This window comes from Cervus canadensis, chromosome 4 (genome assembly GCF_019320065.1).
Source record: "Cervus canadensis isolate Bull #8, Minnesota chromosome 4, ASM1932006v1, whole genome shotgun sequence".
Classification (NCBI taxonomy): domain Eukaryota; kingdom Metazoa; phylum Chordata; class Mammalia; order Artiodactyla; family Cervidae; genus Cervus; species Cervus canadensis.
In genome coordinates this window covers 9,533,206-9,548,718 of record NC_057389.1, presented here as the reverse complement: position 1 = coordinate 9,548,718, position 15,513 = coordinate 9,533,206, and the positions used below count along the sequence as shown (strand labels likewise).

The following is a 15,513-nucleotide window of genomic DNA, read 5'->3' as shown; positions in this document are numbered from 1 at the left end:
GGGCCAAAGAAATAAATAAATAAAATCTGTACTGCTCCAGTGTTTCCCCTTCTATTTGCCATTAAGTGATGGAACTGGTTTATTTCTGCTTTATTGACTATGCCAAAGCCTTTGACTGTGTGGATCACAAAAAACTGTGGAAAATTCTGAAAGAGATGGGAATACCAGGCCACCTGACCTGCCTCTTCATAAACCTGTATGCAGGTCAGGAAGCAACAGCGAGAACTGGACATGGAACAACAGACTGGTTCCAAATCGGAAAAGGAGTACATCAAGGCTGTATATTGTCACCCTGCTTATTTAACTTATATGCAGAGTACAGCATGAGAATCACTGGGCTGGAGGAAGCACAATCTGGAATCAAGATTGCTGGGAGAAATATCAATAACCTCAGATATGCAGATGATACCACCCTTATGGCAGAAAGTGAAGAACCAAAGAGCCTCTTGATGAAAGTGAAAGAGGAGAGTGAAAAAGTTGACTTAAAGCTCAACATTCAGAAAACTAAGATCATGGTATCCGTCTCCATCACTTCACGGCACATATACGGGGAAATCGTGGAAACAGTGGCTGACTTTATTTTTCTGGGCTCCAAAATCACTGCAGATGGTGACTGCAGCCATGAAATTAAAAGATGCCTGCTCTTTGGAAGGAAAGTTATAACCAACCTAGACAGCATATTAAAAAGCAGAGACATTACTTTGCCAACAAAGATCCATCTAGTCAAGGCTATGGTTTTTCCAGTGGTCATGTATGAATGTGAGAGTTGGACTATAAAGAAAGCTGAGTGCCAAAGAATTGATGCTTTTGAACTGTGGTGTTGGAGAAGACTCCTGAGAGTCCCTTGGACTGCAAGGAGATCCAACCAGTCCATCCTAAAGGAGATCAGTCCTGGGTGTTCACTGGAAGGACTGATGTTGAAGCTGAAGCTCCAATACTTTGGTCACCTGATGTGAAGAGGTGACTCTTTTGAAAAGACCCCAATGCTGGGAAAGATTGAGGGCAGGAGGAGAACGGGATGACAGGATGAGATGGCTGGATGGCATCACTGACTCAATGGACATGAGTTGGGTAAACTCCGGGAGTTGGTGATGGACAGGGAGGTCTGGCGTGCTGCAGTTCATGAGGTTGCCAAGAGTCAGACATGACTGAGCGACTGAACTGATCTGAACTGATGGAACTGGATGCCATGATCTTAGCTTTTTTCACTTTGAGTTTCAAGCCAACTTTTTCCACTCTTCTCTTCCACCTTCATCAAGACACTTTTTAGTTTCTCTTCACTTTCTGCCATTAGAATGGTATCATTTGTATGCCTGAAGTTGTTGATATTTTTCCCGTGCAATCTTGATTCCAAGCTTGTGATTCATCCAGCCTGGCATTTCACATGATGTACTCTGCATAGAAGTTAAATAAGCATGGTGACAATAATTCAGTAGTTCCATGGTCAGTTCTAACTGCTGCTTCTTGACCTGTAAACAGTTTTCTCAGGAGGCAGGTAAGGTGGTCTGGTACTTCCATCTTTTTAAGAATTTTCCACAGTTTGTTGTGATACACACAGTCAAAGGTTTCAGTGTACTCAAGGAAGCAGAAGTAGATGTTTCTCTGGAAGTTTCTTGCCTTCTCCATCATCCAACAAACGTTGACAATTTAATCTGGTTCCTCTGCCTCTTTGAAACCCAGCTTTTACATCTGGAAGTTCTCAGTTCATATACTGCTGAAGGCTAGCTTGACGGATTTTGAGCATAACCTTGCCAGCACATGAAATGACTACAATTGAACTGTAGTTTGAACATTCTTTGACATTGCCTTTCTTTGGGATTGGAATGCAAACTGACCTTTTCCAGTCCTGTGACCACTGCTGAGTTTTCCTAATCTGCTGATGTACTGAGTGCAGCACTTTAACAGCATCATGTTTTAAGATTTTAAATAGTTCAGCTGAAATTCCATCACTTCCACTAGCTTTACTTGACTTTACACTGCAGGATGTCTGGCTCTAGGTGAGTGACCATATCAAGGTGGATATCCAGGACATTAAGACCTTTTTTGTACAGTTCTTTTATGTGCTCTTGCCACCTCTTCTTAATCTCTTCTGCTGCTGTTAGGGCCTTACAATTTCTGTCCTTTACCACGCCCATCCTTGCATGAAATGTTCCCTTGATAACTCCAATTTTCTTGAAGAGATCTCTAGTCCTTTCGATTCTGTTGTTTTCCTCTATTTCTTTGTTCACTTAAGAATGCCTTCTTATCTCTCCTTGCTATTCTCTGTAACTGCATTCAGTTGGGTATATCTTTCTCTTTTGCCCTTGCCTTTCACTTCTCTTCTTTCCTCACCTATTTGTAAAGCACCCTCAGACAACAACTTTGCCTTCTTGCATTTCTTTTTCTTTGGGATGATTTTGGTACTAACTCCTATACAATGTATGAACCTCCATCCATAGTTCTCAGGCACTCTGTCTACCAGATCTAATCCTTAGAATCTATTCATCATCTCCAGTGTATAATCATAAAGGATTTGATTTAGCTCATACCTGAATAGCCTAGATATTTTCCCCACTTTCCTCAATGTAAGCCTGAATTTTGCAATAAAGAGTTCGTGATCTGAGCCACAGTCATTCCAGGTCTTGGTTTTACTGTCTGTAGAGTTTCTACATCTTTGGCAGCCAAGAACATAACCAGGATATGTATCTTTCCCTATAAAGACAAATCTCTAGGTTAATGGAGGGCCAACCTGATGACAAAGTAATCAACCTGATAAAAGCTTGTCTCCTGATGAAAGCATCATATCGGGAACTCATGGTTTACTGCTACTATTGATGAACTGCACAATCAGCAGTATTAATAATTATATCCTGGTAAATATTCTTGTTGACAGATTGTCCTTAGTGTGAAGAAGTCCAAGTAGTGCATTTATGCAAAGTCATCATTACTCTCACCAGCTCTTTTTACATGAGCTTACTGAGGAAGAATTTCGAGTGGTTAGAAAAAAATGAGAGAGGCTAATTAACATTGACAGGATGGGTCACCTTGTCCAATTGCTAAAGAGCCTCTTACAAAATGCATGCCATTTTCATGTGCTAGTTGCAAGAGGTTCATCTGCATATTCTCCTGGTTACATAATTCTTATATTGCTCTAAGTCCCAACGATACATTAGTATAGATTTATACCTCAGCATAAGTTTAGTATCAGAGGATGAGATGGTTGGATGGCATCACAGACTCAATGGACATGAGTTTGGGTGAACTCCCGGGGTCGGTGATTGTCAGGGAGGCCTGGTGTGCTCCAGTCATGGGGTCGCAAAGAGTTGGACACAGCTAAGCGACTGAACTGAACTGAACGGAATACCTATAAAGATTAGTATAAATTTATACCTCCCGGGTGGCTCAGCTGGTGAAGAATCCTCTCGCAGTGCAGGAGACCCCATTTGATTCCTGGGTCAGGAAGTTCCCCTGAAGAAGGCTACCCACTCCAGTATTCTTGGGCTTCCCTGGTGGCTCAAAATGTAAAGTATCCTCCTAAAATACAGGAGACCTGGGTTCAATCCCTGGGTTGGGAAGACCCCCTGGAGGAGGGTATGGCAACCCACTCCAGAATTCTTGCCTGGAGAATCCCATGGACAGAGGAGCCTAGTGGGCTACAGTCCATGGGGTTGCAAAGTGTTAGACATGACTGAGCAACTAAGCATAGCATACCTCAGGGCATCCCTTCTATGCTAAGTGGTCAATAGCCCGACGTTCACTGGAGTGATTTCCTGTATTTCAAGGCCACTGTTGAGTGGAGCTGTAATATAGTGGCTATCCTTTTTCTCATTTCAATAAGAGAACTTTATAGTCACACATTTAAATGTTTCCTTTTCCCTGGGAATATTTTCTAGTATTGTTAAAAGAAGCTATACGTATTACAGAATGCAAGAAAAACTCAACATATAATTATCAGTTAATGTGATATACCACATTAACAGAATAAAGGACAAAAGCACATTATCATCTTAAAGGATTCAGAAAAAGCATTCAACAAAGTTTAACACCATTTCATTATAAAAAACACTCAACAAACTAGGAACAGAAGGAAATTACCCCAACATAATAGAAGCTATATATGAAAAGCCCACTTCTAATATTGTATTCAGTGTGAAAAACTGAAAGTTCTCCCTCTAATATCTGCAGCAAGGTAAAGATACCTACCTACTTTTACCACTTCTATGTAACATAATACTCAAATTCTAGCCAAAACAAATAGGCAAGAAAAGAAATAAAAGGCATCCATATTGGAAGGAAGAGGTAAAATTATCTCTGTCTGCAGATGATATGAACTTCTGAGAAAATGCTAAACACTCCAAAGGAAAAAAAATTGTTAAAACTAATAAATGAATTCAGCAAAGTTGCAGGATACAAAGTTTATACAACTCAAGTGTGGTTCTATACACTAACAATAAGCAACATGCAAGGCAAAGACTTGTACACTGGAAACTCCAAAACATTGCTGAAAGAATTAAAGAAGATACAAATAAATGGAAGAAAGACATGTTCATAGATCTGAAACTCAGTATGCTAAAATGCCCTTAATACCCAAAGTGACCTACAGATTCAATGCAATCCCTATCAAAACCCCAAGTAGCATTTTTCACAGAATTATAAAAAAATCCTAAAATTTCACATGGAATCTCAAAAGACCCCAAATAGTCAAAACAACCCTGAGAAAGAAAAAACAAAGTCAGAGGCTTCATATGTCCTCATTTCAAAATATATTACAAAGCTATAGTAATCAAAACAATATGGTACTGGTATAAAGCCAGAATCTAGAACAATGGAAGAGAATAAAGATCCAAGTAATATATTCTCATAAATATGAGACAAATCATATTTTATATGAAGAATAAGAACACACAACAGGGAAAGGATAACCTCTTGAATAAATGGTGCTGGAAAAACTGAGTATCCATGTGCCAAAGAATGAAGTGGGATCCTTTCCTTACAATATATATGAAAATAACTCAAAATGGATTAAATATCTAAACATAAAACTTCCAACAATAAAGCTCCCAGAAGATAATATATGAGAAAAACTTCATGGTGTTGGTTTGGGGAATTAATTTTTGATATGACACCAAAAGCACAGGCAACAAAAATAAGATTAGAGCAGTGGGACTACATTGAACTTAAACTGGACAGCAAAGGAAACAACACAGTGAACAGAGAAACGACAGAATGGGGGAAAATATAGGCAAGTCATTTATCTGGAGTAAGGCTAATATCCAGAATATAGAAAGAATTGTGTCAACTCAATAAGAACAAAAATCTGATTTTAAAAATGTGCAAAGGACTTGAATAGATATTCCTCCAAAGAAGATATACAAATGACCAACAAGTATGTGAACATCACTAATCATTAGGAAAATGAAAATCAAAACCACAACAAAATATCACCTCATACACACATATTAGGACAGCCATTTAAAAAAAGAGGAAGTAATAAGTGTTGGCAAAGATACTGAGAAACTGGAAGCATTATGCACTATTAGTGGGAATGTAAAATGATACAGCCACTGTGGAAAACAATATGGAAGTTCCTCAAAAAGTTAAAAATAGAAATACTATACAAATCTAATAATCTGGGTATATATATCCCCAGAATATTGAAGATAGAATCTCAAAGAGATATTCACACATCCATGTTGAAGTAACCTAAAGGTCAACTGACAAATAGATAAAGAAAATGTGGTTCATACATACAATGAAATATTATTTATCCTTAAAACAGAAGGAAATACTGTTATATGCCACAACATGGAAGAGTCTTGAGGACATTATCCTAAGTAAAATAAGCCAGTCATAAAAAGACAATTGCTTCATGATTCCATTTATGTAAGGTATCTAAAGTAGTCAAACTCTTAGAAACAGAAAGTAAACAGGGGCTGAGGGGAAGAGGGAAATGGCAAGTTGTTGTATAATGAACATCATTTCTTACTTACATTTTTTTAGATTTTTTTTTTTTTTTGGCTGTGCTGCACAGCATGTGGAATCTTAATACTCTGACCAGGGATTGAACCTGCACTCCCTGAAGTGAAAGCTCAGAGTCTTAACCACTGGATTGTCAGGGAAGTCCCAATTGTATAATAGATATAGAGTTTCAGCTTTGCAAGACAAAAAAATTTTAGAGATATGCTGCACAATATTATGCATATAGCTAACATTATTGTATTATACACTTAAAAATGGTTAGAATGGTAAATTTTATACTATGTGTTTCTTGCCACAATTAGAAAAAACTATATGCAGAATTAGTAGTAAGGCTGTCATCATAAGTCACTTTTTAAATTATATTTCAAACAGCAAAGTGTATTTTAGATGTATTTATATGTACATATATGTGCATACTAGTCACATTTATATACTTTTAAAAATATAATTATTATAAATTAAATATACATTTATAAGTTACAGTATCTATTCAATAAATATTTTATACAATGTAAACCAGAAAGAAAGGAAAAAAAAAAACAGCTTACCTTTTCTCAGAAGTACTATTCACAGATACCACAAAGACCTTAATTAGGGGTGCTCCTATAGTATAACCCAAAGAATATCCGAGTATTCCTACAGCTTCCACAATGCCTATAAAATGAATACTGAACATCAAATAACTACATAACCCAGCTTTGTTGCAAAATGATAAAAATTATCTAATTGAAATGGGTTACTTCTGAAAGCTTCATTGCATACTTTGTTAGTCTCCAAAGAAACAGAACAAATAGAATATTGAGAGAGAAAACAGACAGGGATTTCAAGGAAGTGGCTCATGAAATCATAGGGCTGGCAAGTCCAAATTTGTAGGGCAGGCTCTCAGGCTGGAAATTCAGGTAACAGTTAATGTTACAGTCTTGAGCTCATAAGGTTAAATCCACAGGGCAGGCCAGTAGGATGGGAAAACTCAGACAGAGTTTGTACATTGCAGTCTGGAGACAGAATTGTTTCTTCCTTGGGAAACCTGTCTGTTCTGCAAGGCTTCGACTGATTGGATAAGGCTCACCCACACTATTGAGGGTAATCTTGACTCAAAGCCTACTGACTGTAAATACTAGTCACATCTAAAACATATCACAGAAATATCTAGACTGGTGTTTGACAAAAGAACTAGTTGTCATAACCTAGCCAAGCTGACACATAAAATTAATCATGCATATTACTCAATGCACATAGAGAAATTCAGATAATTTTATAATTCACTGTAACATTTAATCTATATGTTAATATAATGTAAATAAATATACATATATTCAATATAATTCAAAAGTATTTCACTTTAATTTGTGGTACTAAAGCAAGATGATATTTCAATATAAACATCATTTTTGCATCCTTCACTTTAGCTGCCAGGGAGGCAGGAGGTAATGATACAGTAATCTATTCTCTGTAATATATACATGTATGCTTTTAATTGCTATTCTGTAAAACTAAAAGCAAAATAAACAGATCTGTTGCTACCATCAGCCAACACTAATAAATTGGTGCAATTTTGTTCTAAAAGTAAGCATAAATATGAATGTCATCTATTTTAGTTTATTGACATGACTTTCCTTATCTCTGGTGGAAAAATTATTATTTTGGTGTAAAATGTTATTTTCTGTTAAGTCACCTTCACAATAGGTATGTAAAAACAACTTATTTTTTCAAAAAGGGAAGTTAGATAACCCTGTACAAATCTATGATCTACCGGGACGAGAAACTATTACAATATAAAGGAGTACAGATTATTGTGAGATATACTCAGGGTTACTTTTTGTATGACACACTAGCATGAAACATTATAAAAGTGGATTCTACACTGTAGCTAATTAAGTAGCATGTCACTCTTCTCCTTGATAGGATGAACAAGATTATAACAAGAACTGTCACAAATTCATTAACTTCAAAATGTCAAAGCCCTCCAAAAAGACTGAGCTGGTATATGTAGAGAGCTTAGCACAGTAATAATTATTTCAGCACTGCATTGAGTCTAGTTCTGAGGAAGCATAAAGCAATGTTTTCACTCCGTTAAGGACGTGATGGCAGTAAATCCCACTATATCTTCAAAGTTCAAGCATACAAATATTCAAGCAATTTAATCTAGTAATTTGAGTTCTTTATTTCCCAGAGAAATGAACTACAGCCTAAATAGTTTGATAGGATGAAAATATATAAAAATCATATTACAAGGGGAAAAAACTTGCCTAGATAAATACCAGCTGAGTGTGTGGCGACGCTGTCATAAATAAAGGTTACTCCAAGGACATAAAGAGGTATGGCTGCTATTCCCTGCACACTCTGCCCAAGGATGAAGAAAGTCATGTAGTTTGATCGGAATGATAATGGAGCTTTCGAGCAAGGCTTGACAGTCTTCACTGCTTGGCAAATATCTTTTGAAAAGATAATTACATTTTTGTTAAATCGGTCAAAAGTTAAACATACAACAAATATTCAGTGTCTTCTATGAAACATTTTACCTTTTATAAGCTATTTCTACCATAATGTTTTAATTTTAGTTAATATCTCATTTATATTGAATGTAGTAGTTCTACAGTAAATCGTCATGTTCTCAGAAAAAAGCAATGATAAAAGAAAATTTGTGGGAATACTGGAAAAGATGCACATATTACAAACCAAATATAAATCTTTATTGCATGATTATATATGTATACATTTATGTGTGCATAAGTATATATACACAGCCACACATACACACATACTCCTCTTAAATCTGGCATCTGATACCCCTGAGTTTCGACCACAGAACAAAAGTATTTCTGATATCCTAAATTATCTGAATTACTAAAGATTACTTTCTGAGATTAATTATAGATCAACTTCTTCAGCAATCTTCATGTTAACTTCATGTCACTAAATAGTTTTCCATTTTAAACCCACTAACTTCTAGAACACAGGTGCATAAGGACAAGGCATTATATGATAAAATTTCTCTCTCTTAGAGTTACTCATTATATAGCAATGTATTATATTTTAAATTATTTGAAGTGACATTCCATTTCTTATGCTTTCTCAAATTCACATGACTGTAGATCAATAGTCAACAAATATTTGTTGGAATTACATTTATTGATAGATTAGCAGATCCAGGCAATGCTATTAGATCATTCTGATTGTGTCTATTTTTTATTCAAATGAGTCTATTTAACAAAATGTTCTTAAAATATTAGTTCAGTTCAGTTCTGTTCAGTCGCTCAGTCATGTCTGACTCTTTGTGACCCCATGAATCACAGCACGCCAGGCCTCCCTGTCCATCACCAACTCCCAGAGTCTACCCAAACCCATGTCCATTGAGTCAGTGATGCCATCCACCCATCTCATCCTCTGTCGTCCCCTTCTCCTCCTGCCCTCAATCTTTCCCAGCATCAGGGTCTTTTCAAATGAGGCAGCACTTCGCATCAGATGGCCAAAGTATTGGAGTTTCAGCTTCAACATCAGTCCCTCCAATGAACACCCAGGACTGATCTCCTTTAGGATGGACTGGTTGGATCTCCTTGTAGTCCACGGGACTCTCAAGAGTCTTCTCCAACACCACAGTTCAAAAGCATCAATTCTTTGGCACTCAGCTTTCTTTATAGTCCAACTCTCACATCCATACATGACCACTGGAAAAACCATAGCTGTGACCAGATGGACCTTTGTTGGCAAAGTAATGTCTCTGCATTTTCATATGCTGTCTAGGTTGGTCATAACTTTCCTTCCAAGGAATAAGCATCTTTTAGTTTCGTGGCTGCAATCACCATCTGCAGTGATTTTGGAGCCCAGAAAAATAAAGTCAGCCACTGTTTCCATGATTTCCCCATCTATTTGCCATGAAGTGATGGGACCGGATGCCATGATCTTAGTTTTCTGAATGTTGAGCTTTAAGTCAACTTTTTCACTCTCCTCTTCCACTTTCATCAAGAGGCTCTTTAGTTCTTCTTCACTTTCTGCCATAAGGGTGGTGTCATCTGCATATCTGAGATTATTGATATTTCTCCTGGAAATCTTGATTCCAGCTTATGCTTCCTCCAGCCCAGCATTTCTCATGATGTACTCTGCATATAAGTTAAATAAGCAGAGTGACAATATATAGCCTTGACGTACTCCTTTTCCTATTTGGAATCAGTCTGTTCCATGTCCCGTTCTAACTGTTGCTTCCTGACCTGCATACAGATTTCTGAAGAGGCAGGTCAGGTGGTCTGGTATTCCCATCTCTTTCAGAATTTTCCACAGTTTATTGTGATCCACACAGTCAAAGGCTTTGGCATAGTCAATAAGGCAGAAATAGATGTTTTTCTTGAACTCTCTTGCTTTTTTGAAACTGGTAAAAGCATAGATTGCAAAATTGTACACATGTGGAATTTTTCAGCTGGTCCAGGATCCACATGTCAAACTGGTGGAGGTCTCTGGAACTGTGATCCAAACTACTAATGATTCAATTTTACATAAACGTATTAACTAGTGGTGATGTTACAATCAATCTGACATTTTCAACACCCTAGCCTCTTAGTTTCTTGAATTTCACTCTGTCCATGTACTTGTACTCCATTTACCTTAGCTCTTCATTTTAAACTTTCAGAAACAATAACTGCAAACCTTCTTAAGTGCAATTCCAAGCATCCTACACTCAAACTATTTCCACCTTTTCAGATCACTCCTTCTAGCAACCAAGTTGCTACACTCCTTAAAACCCACGAGGACCTATAATCAACCCACTGAGCCCACTTCATTTTACTATCTCAATGTCACTTCCACTGCCTTTCTTTCTTCATAGTCATCTTAGCACTTTTAAAACCTTTGTTCTCTTTTATATCATGCAATCCCTTAGTAAAATTTCAGCCTTTCAGTCAAATTAAACTCTGGTCCGTACTCTATACCTACACATTTAAAGCTGAATGTGGCTGGAGGGAAACACACAACAAGGCAAATCTCACTTTGAATGCATGATTGTTAAACTCAACTAGGCCCTTCACCCTCCTGATAATCAAATGTGTCCCTAATTGACCACTCTTGGCTTTTCCTAGGAAATTCAACTTGTTTTCCTTCTCCTAAGGATTGTGGGCCTGAGATTCAAATGTCCAACATTTGAAAGCAAATGTTTTTCCACCAGCAGGATACATCTAATCTTTTGGTACCCTTCTTCATCTTAAAAAATATCCTTTGATTGGACTATAATTTCAAGAAGAAGGGTGGCAGGCAAGAAATGTAATAAATAGAACTTTTAATTATATTAAATAACAAATTATGATTATAGTTTGGTGAAAACATATCTGTTGCAGTGTTTATGGTGAGGGCCATGTTAAAGTGGGTTGAGTGAAGAATATGAGATAAAGCCGGAAAGCATTCTGAAATTCTTTCCAAAAATTTCAATGAAAATGAGGAAGTTGTGCTAAAGGATACTGTTGGTTATGTCTATTGTTGTTTCAGTTGTTTAAGAATAGGAAAAAAAAAAAACCTGAGCACGTTTAAATGCCAATACATGAGAAGCAAAAGAGAAGGAGAAGTTGCAGAAAGAGGGGCAAGGAGACCACCCATGGAATAAAGTCCCCGTGGAGTTAAAAGAGCACAAGATGTTTAGTGGGAGGACAGCTCTTCCATTTTAACAGGATGGAATAAGAGTGCCAATATGAAGTTACAGGTGAAATTATAGTTTCTATGGGAAAAAATTTAAGGGAAATTTCTATTATGGAAGTGTTTTCCATCCAACACAAAAGGTAAGAGTTAAGTGAGATGTTATAGGCTGAATGTTTAGAGTTTCATATGTTGAAACCCTAATCCCCAATGTGATGACATTTGGATATGGGGGCTTTTGAATAGTAAATAGCTCATGAAGGTAGGACCCTTATGAGTGGGATTGGTACCCTTATAAGAAGAGAGGACACACGAGGGCTTGCTCTCTCTCTCTCTGTGTTATATGAGAACATACCCTGGAAATGAATCAGCTGGCACCTGGATCTTGAACTCTCAGCCTTCAGAGCTGTGAGAAATGTTTTTGCTATAGCAGTCTATGATGTTTTTGCTATGGCAGCCCAAACTAAGACATGAGGAAAATCAAAAATCTTTGTTGTGAATTACAGAAGGAAGTTTAACAAAAAGTCAGTGGAATAGATCCATTTGAGAATATAACTGAGGTTGAAAGTAGCAAATTCATTGTGGGACTAAGCAGTCCTCTTGTGTGATTTTTTTTCTCTAAAATACTCATCAGCAGGCCAGGTATAGATATAAAAGAGAGGTATATGGTTGGATCAAAACTTTTCCAGACCAGGAACAAGAAAGGACAATGAGACAGAGAGCTTAGTATAATCATTAGAGTGTGTCTGAAATACACATGTCATATTAAGGGACACAAAACAAGCTACAAATGAAGGAAGTAACAACAAGGAAAGCCTGATAAAGGGAGAAAGTAGGTGTCAATATACTAAAAGTTTCAATGAAGGGAGAGAACTGAAGTCTCGGTTACATGAGTGAGCTAGGAGAACTAGTGGATATAATCAGGGAGCAAGACAAGAGATATTTAGGAAGTTCTTAGTAAACTGACAATGCACTGAAACCATTGATATGGTAGGTATTCAATTATATGTAGAGATTTAGAAACTACAGGCCGGAGTGTGATACAACTGTTTTCATGAACTAGCGGGGAAAATTAATTTTACCTTCTCAAGGATTTGACGGAGTATGATTTCTACATGTTAGTTAGGACATAGGGGATGAAGACCAACTTATTATGAGTACTGAAACCTGAGACAGGGCAGAGAAAGGGAGTGTGAAGTGGTGGTAAATGGACTGCTTCAGACCAGTCATACAGGAAGAAGACTATGGCAGGTAACTGGGGAATACAGACCAAATAGAACAGGAGAGATATTCAGAAAAGAGGAAGCGATGGACTGTCCCCAAAAAAGGATGAAAGAACATAATTAAAAATATATACATATGTAAACTGAATTGTGAGCATAGTGCAGAAAATTAGTTATGTAAAAACTAAACTTCTAAACAAAATGAGCAAAACAGCCACATAGATAGATGGATGAAATGAGCACTTCTACTTGCAAAGATCATTCATTTACTTTATTTCTGTTTTTCTAATACCAAGCAAAGGGTTACCCAGTCAACACATTGAATGAGTGTTGTTAGATAAGTTTCATGTTCCTACTCACAAGCAGAAAATAAAATACGTAGAATCTAGATAATACAAAGAAGACAAAGGAAGAACAACTATACTATTTCTGCTCTCATTACTCCTGAGGATTCATCAAGCAGCACTTTTAATATCTCAAGCAGTGCTTCCTAACAGTTTGTCCTTTCTGACCAGAACAGGGTTAAAGGAAAACTAGGAGCAAAATGTTCTCCATTCCCTTCTTTCCATAAGTCATCTTCTAATTCAACCAGCTGTCTATCATATAAATATAATAAAGATATTAGCCTATATATAATATAGGCAAGATACTAGCCTATAAATATATATAGCCTAAATATAGTCTATAAATTAATAAATGTATTTATTCTATATACATTCTGTAAATATAAAGATTATAAATATATGTGAACATTATGTACTTCATAAATTAGTGATATATGATACATATTATTATTATAATATGAATTATAGTATAATAATATCTTAATACATAAATTATTGCATTTAATATGAACTACTCTTATTTATGTTATAAACACACAGCATAAACACACATCATAAACATACTTTTAAACATCATAAACATGTATGTACACATATATACACATACACATGCATAAAGATATCCTCATGCCTTTTCCATCATTTCTTGCTTAAGCCCAGTCTAAAGTTTACAAATGGGTAAATGCATTTCAACACTCTTACACGCCTATACACAACAAGAAAGTACCTGACATAAAAGTGTCAAAAATAGTGCTTTAAAACTTCAAATAATTTTTTTTTAATCTACTGGGGGTCGATAAAAAAAATGTGGAATAAATCAGAAAAAATTAAGAAAGCAAAGATGCCACCTATCTTTTCAAAGTCCTATGCCAAAGGGCAGCACCCATTTTTGAAATGGTAGAAATAGCTAGAAAAGTTCTGACTTTTTGAGTTTGCCTGTGTAAGTGTTTTTATCTTTGCCTTTGTATTTATATACACGTGTTGAGGTCAAAATAAAGGGGTCAGTTAAAATATATTGTAGAAGACATAAGAAATTACTGAAGTTCTCAAAAGATTTATAATATATATGAAAATTGGCAGGAGAAAAACAACTTCACGAAATAATTATCCCAAATATTGTCCTAAATATTCTTTCACCTTCCTAGGCCCTTCTCTTAGATGAAAGGATATATGTTCATGAGAAGATGGAAGAATGGCATATATGTGATTAGGGAGCCACCGTTAATTAGCTTAGTAAACTTGATCACATAAATAGATACAGATGAATGAACGTACAGACAAGTATCACTGTTTATATTAAGTTCCTAGAGCCAATGGTTTAAATGAATAATACTTTGATGGGTGACAGTATCTTTTAAAATCTTACCTTCAATTTCTACATTCCTTTGAGAATCTTCAACACGAAAGTATGGAAAAGCAAATAAGAGTGATGCAGACCCTACTAAAAAGGAGGAGACTGTAATCCACCTTGGTATGTTTCCTTTCCCTCCATAGTATGCAATAAACACTACCACCAGGCAGGATGAAATATCGTAAGTCAATGACAAGAATACGTTCTCAACGATGTTCAAGTAATTTTCCTGCTTAAAGCTCTCGGTGCTCAGATCTACAAGACCAAACACAACACCTAAAATGTAAAAAGAAAAGAAGCAATAATATGCATTAAACGATCTTTATAAAGACAAAATAGATCATTATAATCATTAAAAAAACAATTCACAATGATTTAAGTTTATTTTAAATTACTCTGAATGCTTAAAATCTATAAAAGCCTAATAACTTCTTTTCCAAAATACTAATAAGACTTCAGTTCAGTTCAGTTCATGTCTGACTCTTTTGTGACCCCATGGACTGCAGCACGCCAGGGCTCCCTGTCCATCACCAACTCCTGGAGCTTGCTTAAACTCACGTCCATCAAGTCAGTGATGCCATCCAACCATCTCATCCTCTGTTGTCCCCTTCTCCTGCCTCCAATCTTTCCCAGCATCAGGGTCTTTTCCAATGAGTTAGTTCTTCACATCAGGTGGCCAAAGTACTGTAACTCTAGCTTCAGTATCAGTCCTTCCATTGAATATCCAGGACTGATTTCCTTTAGGATGGACTGGTTGGATCTCCTTGCAGTCCAAGAGACACTCAAGAGTCTTCTCCTAACCTCTATGATTTGCTACTGAACTTTTTTGGTAACTATTTTTAAACAGTATTTATGAATAATTTACTAAAGAATGCGCTCTTTTTAATCATTTCACTTAGTACTGATCTTTATTTCAATGTATTATGCTTCAATTATTTAAAAAATAATAAATAACAATCTAATGAATATATTTTTATCTCCCATCCAGAATAGGAAATGAAATTTTCCCAAAATAGTTGAA

At 36.3% G+C, this 15,513-nt stretch overlaps 1 protein-coding gene across 1 annotated transcript in view; it reads right to left on the bottom strand.

Annotated features, from left to right (window-relative positions):
- The window catches only part of SLCO6A1 (solute carrier organic anion transporter family member 6A1), a 101,513-nt gene that overhangs the window by 73,456 nt on the left and 12,544 nt on the right, over positions 1–15,513 (bottom strand). Inside the window, exons 2-4 of the mRNA XM_043464467.1 lie at positions 14,508–14,768; positions 8,208–8,393; positions 6,507–6,612 (exon numbers count right to left, since the gene is read on the bottom strand). Of these exons, the coding sequence (XP_043320402.1) occupies positions 6,507–6,612; positions 8,208–8,393; positions 14,508–14,768 (553 nt within the window). The remainder of the gene's footprint in view (positions 1–6,506; positions 6,613–8,207; positions 8,394–14,507; positions 14,769–15,513) is intronic.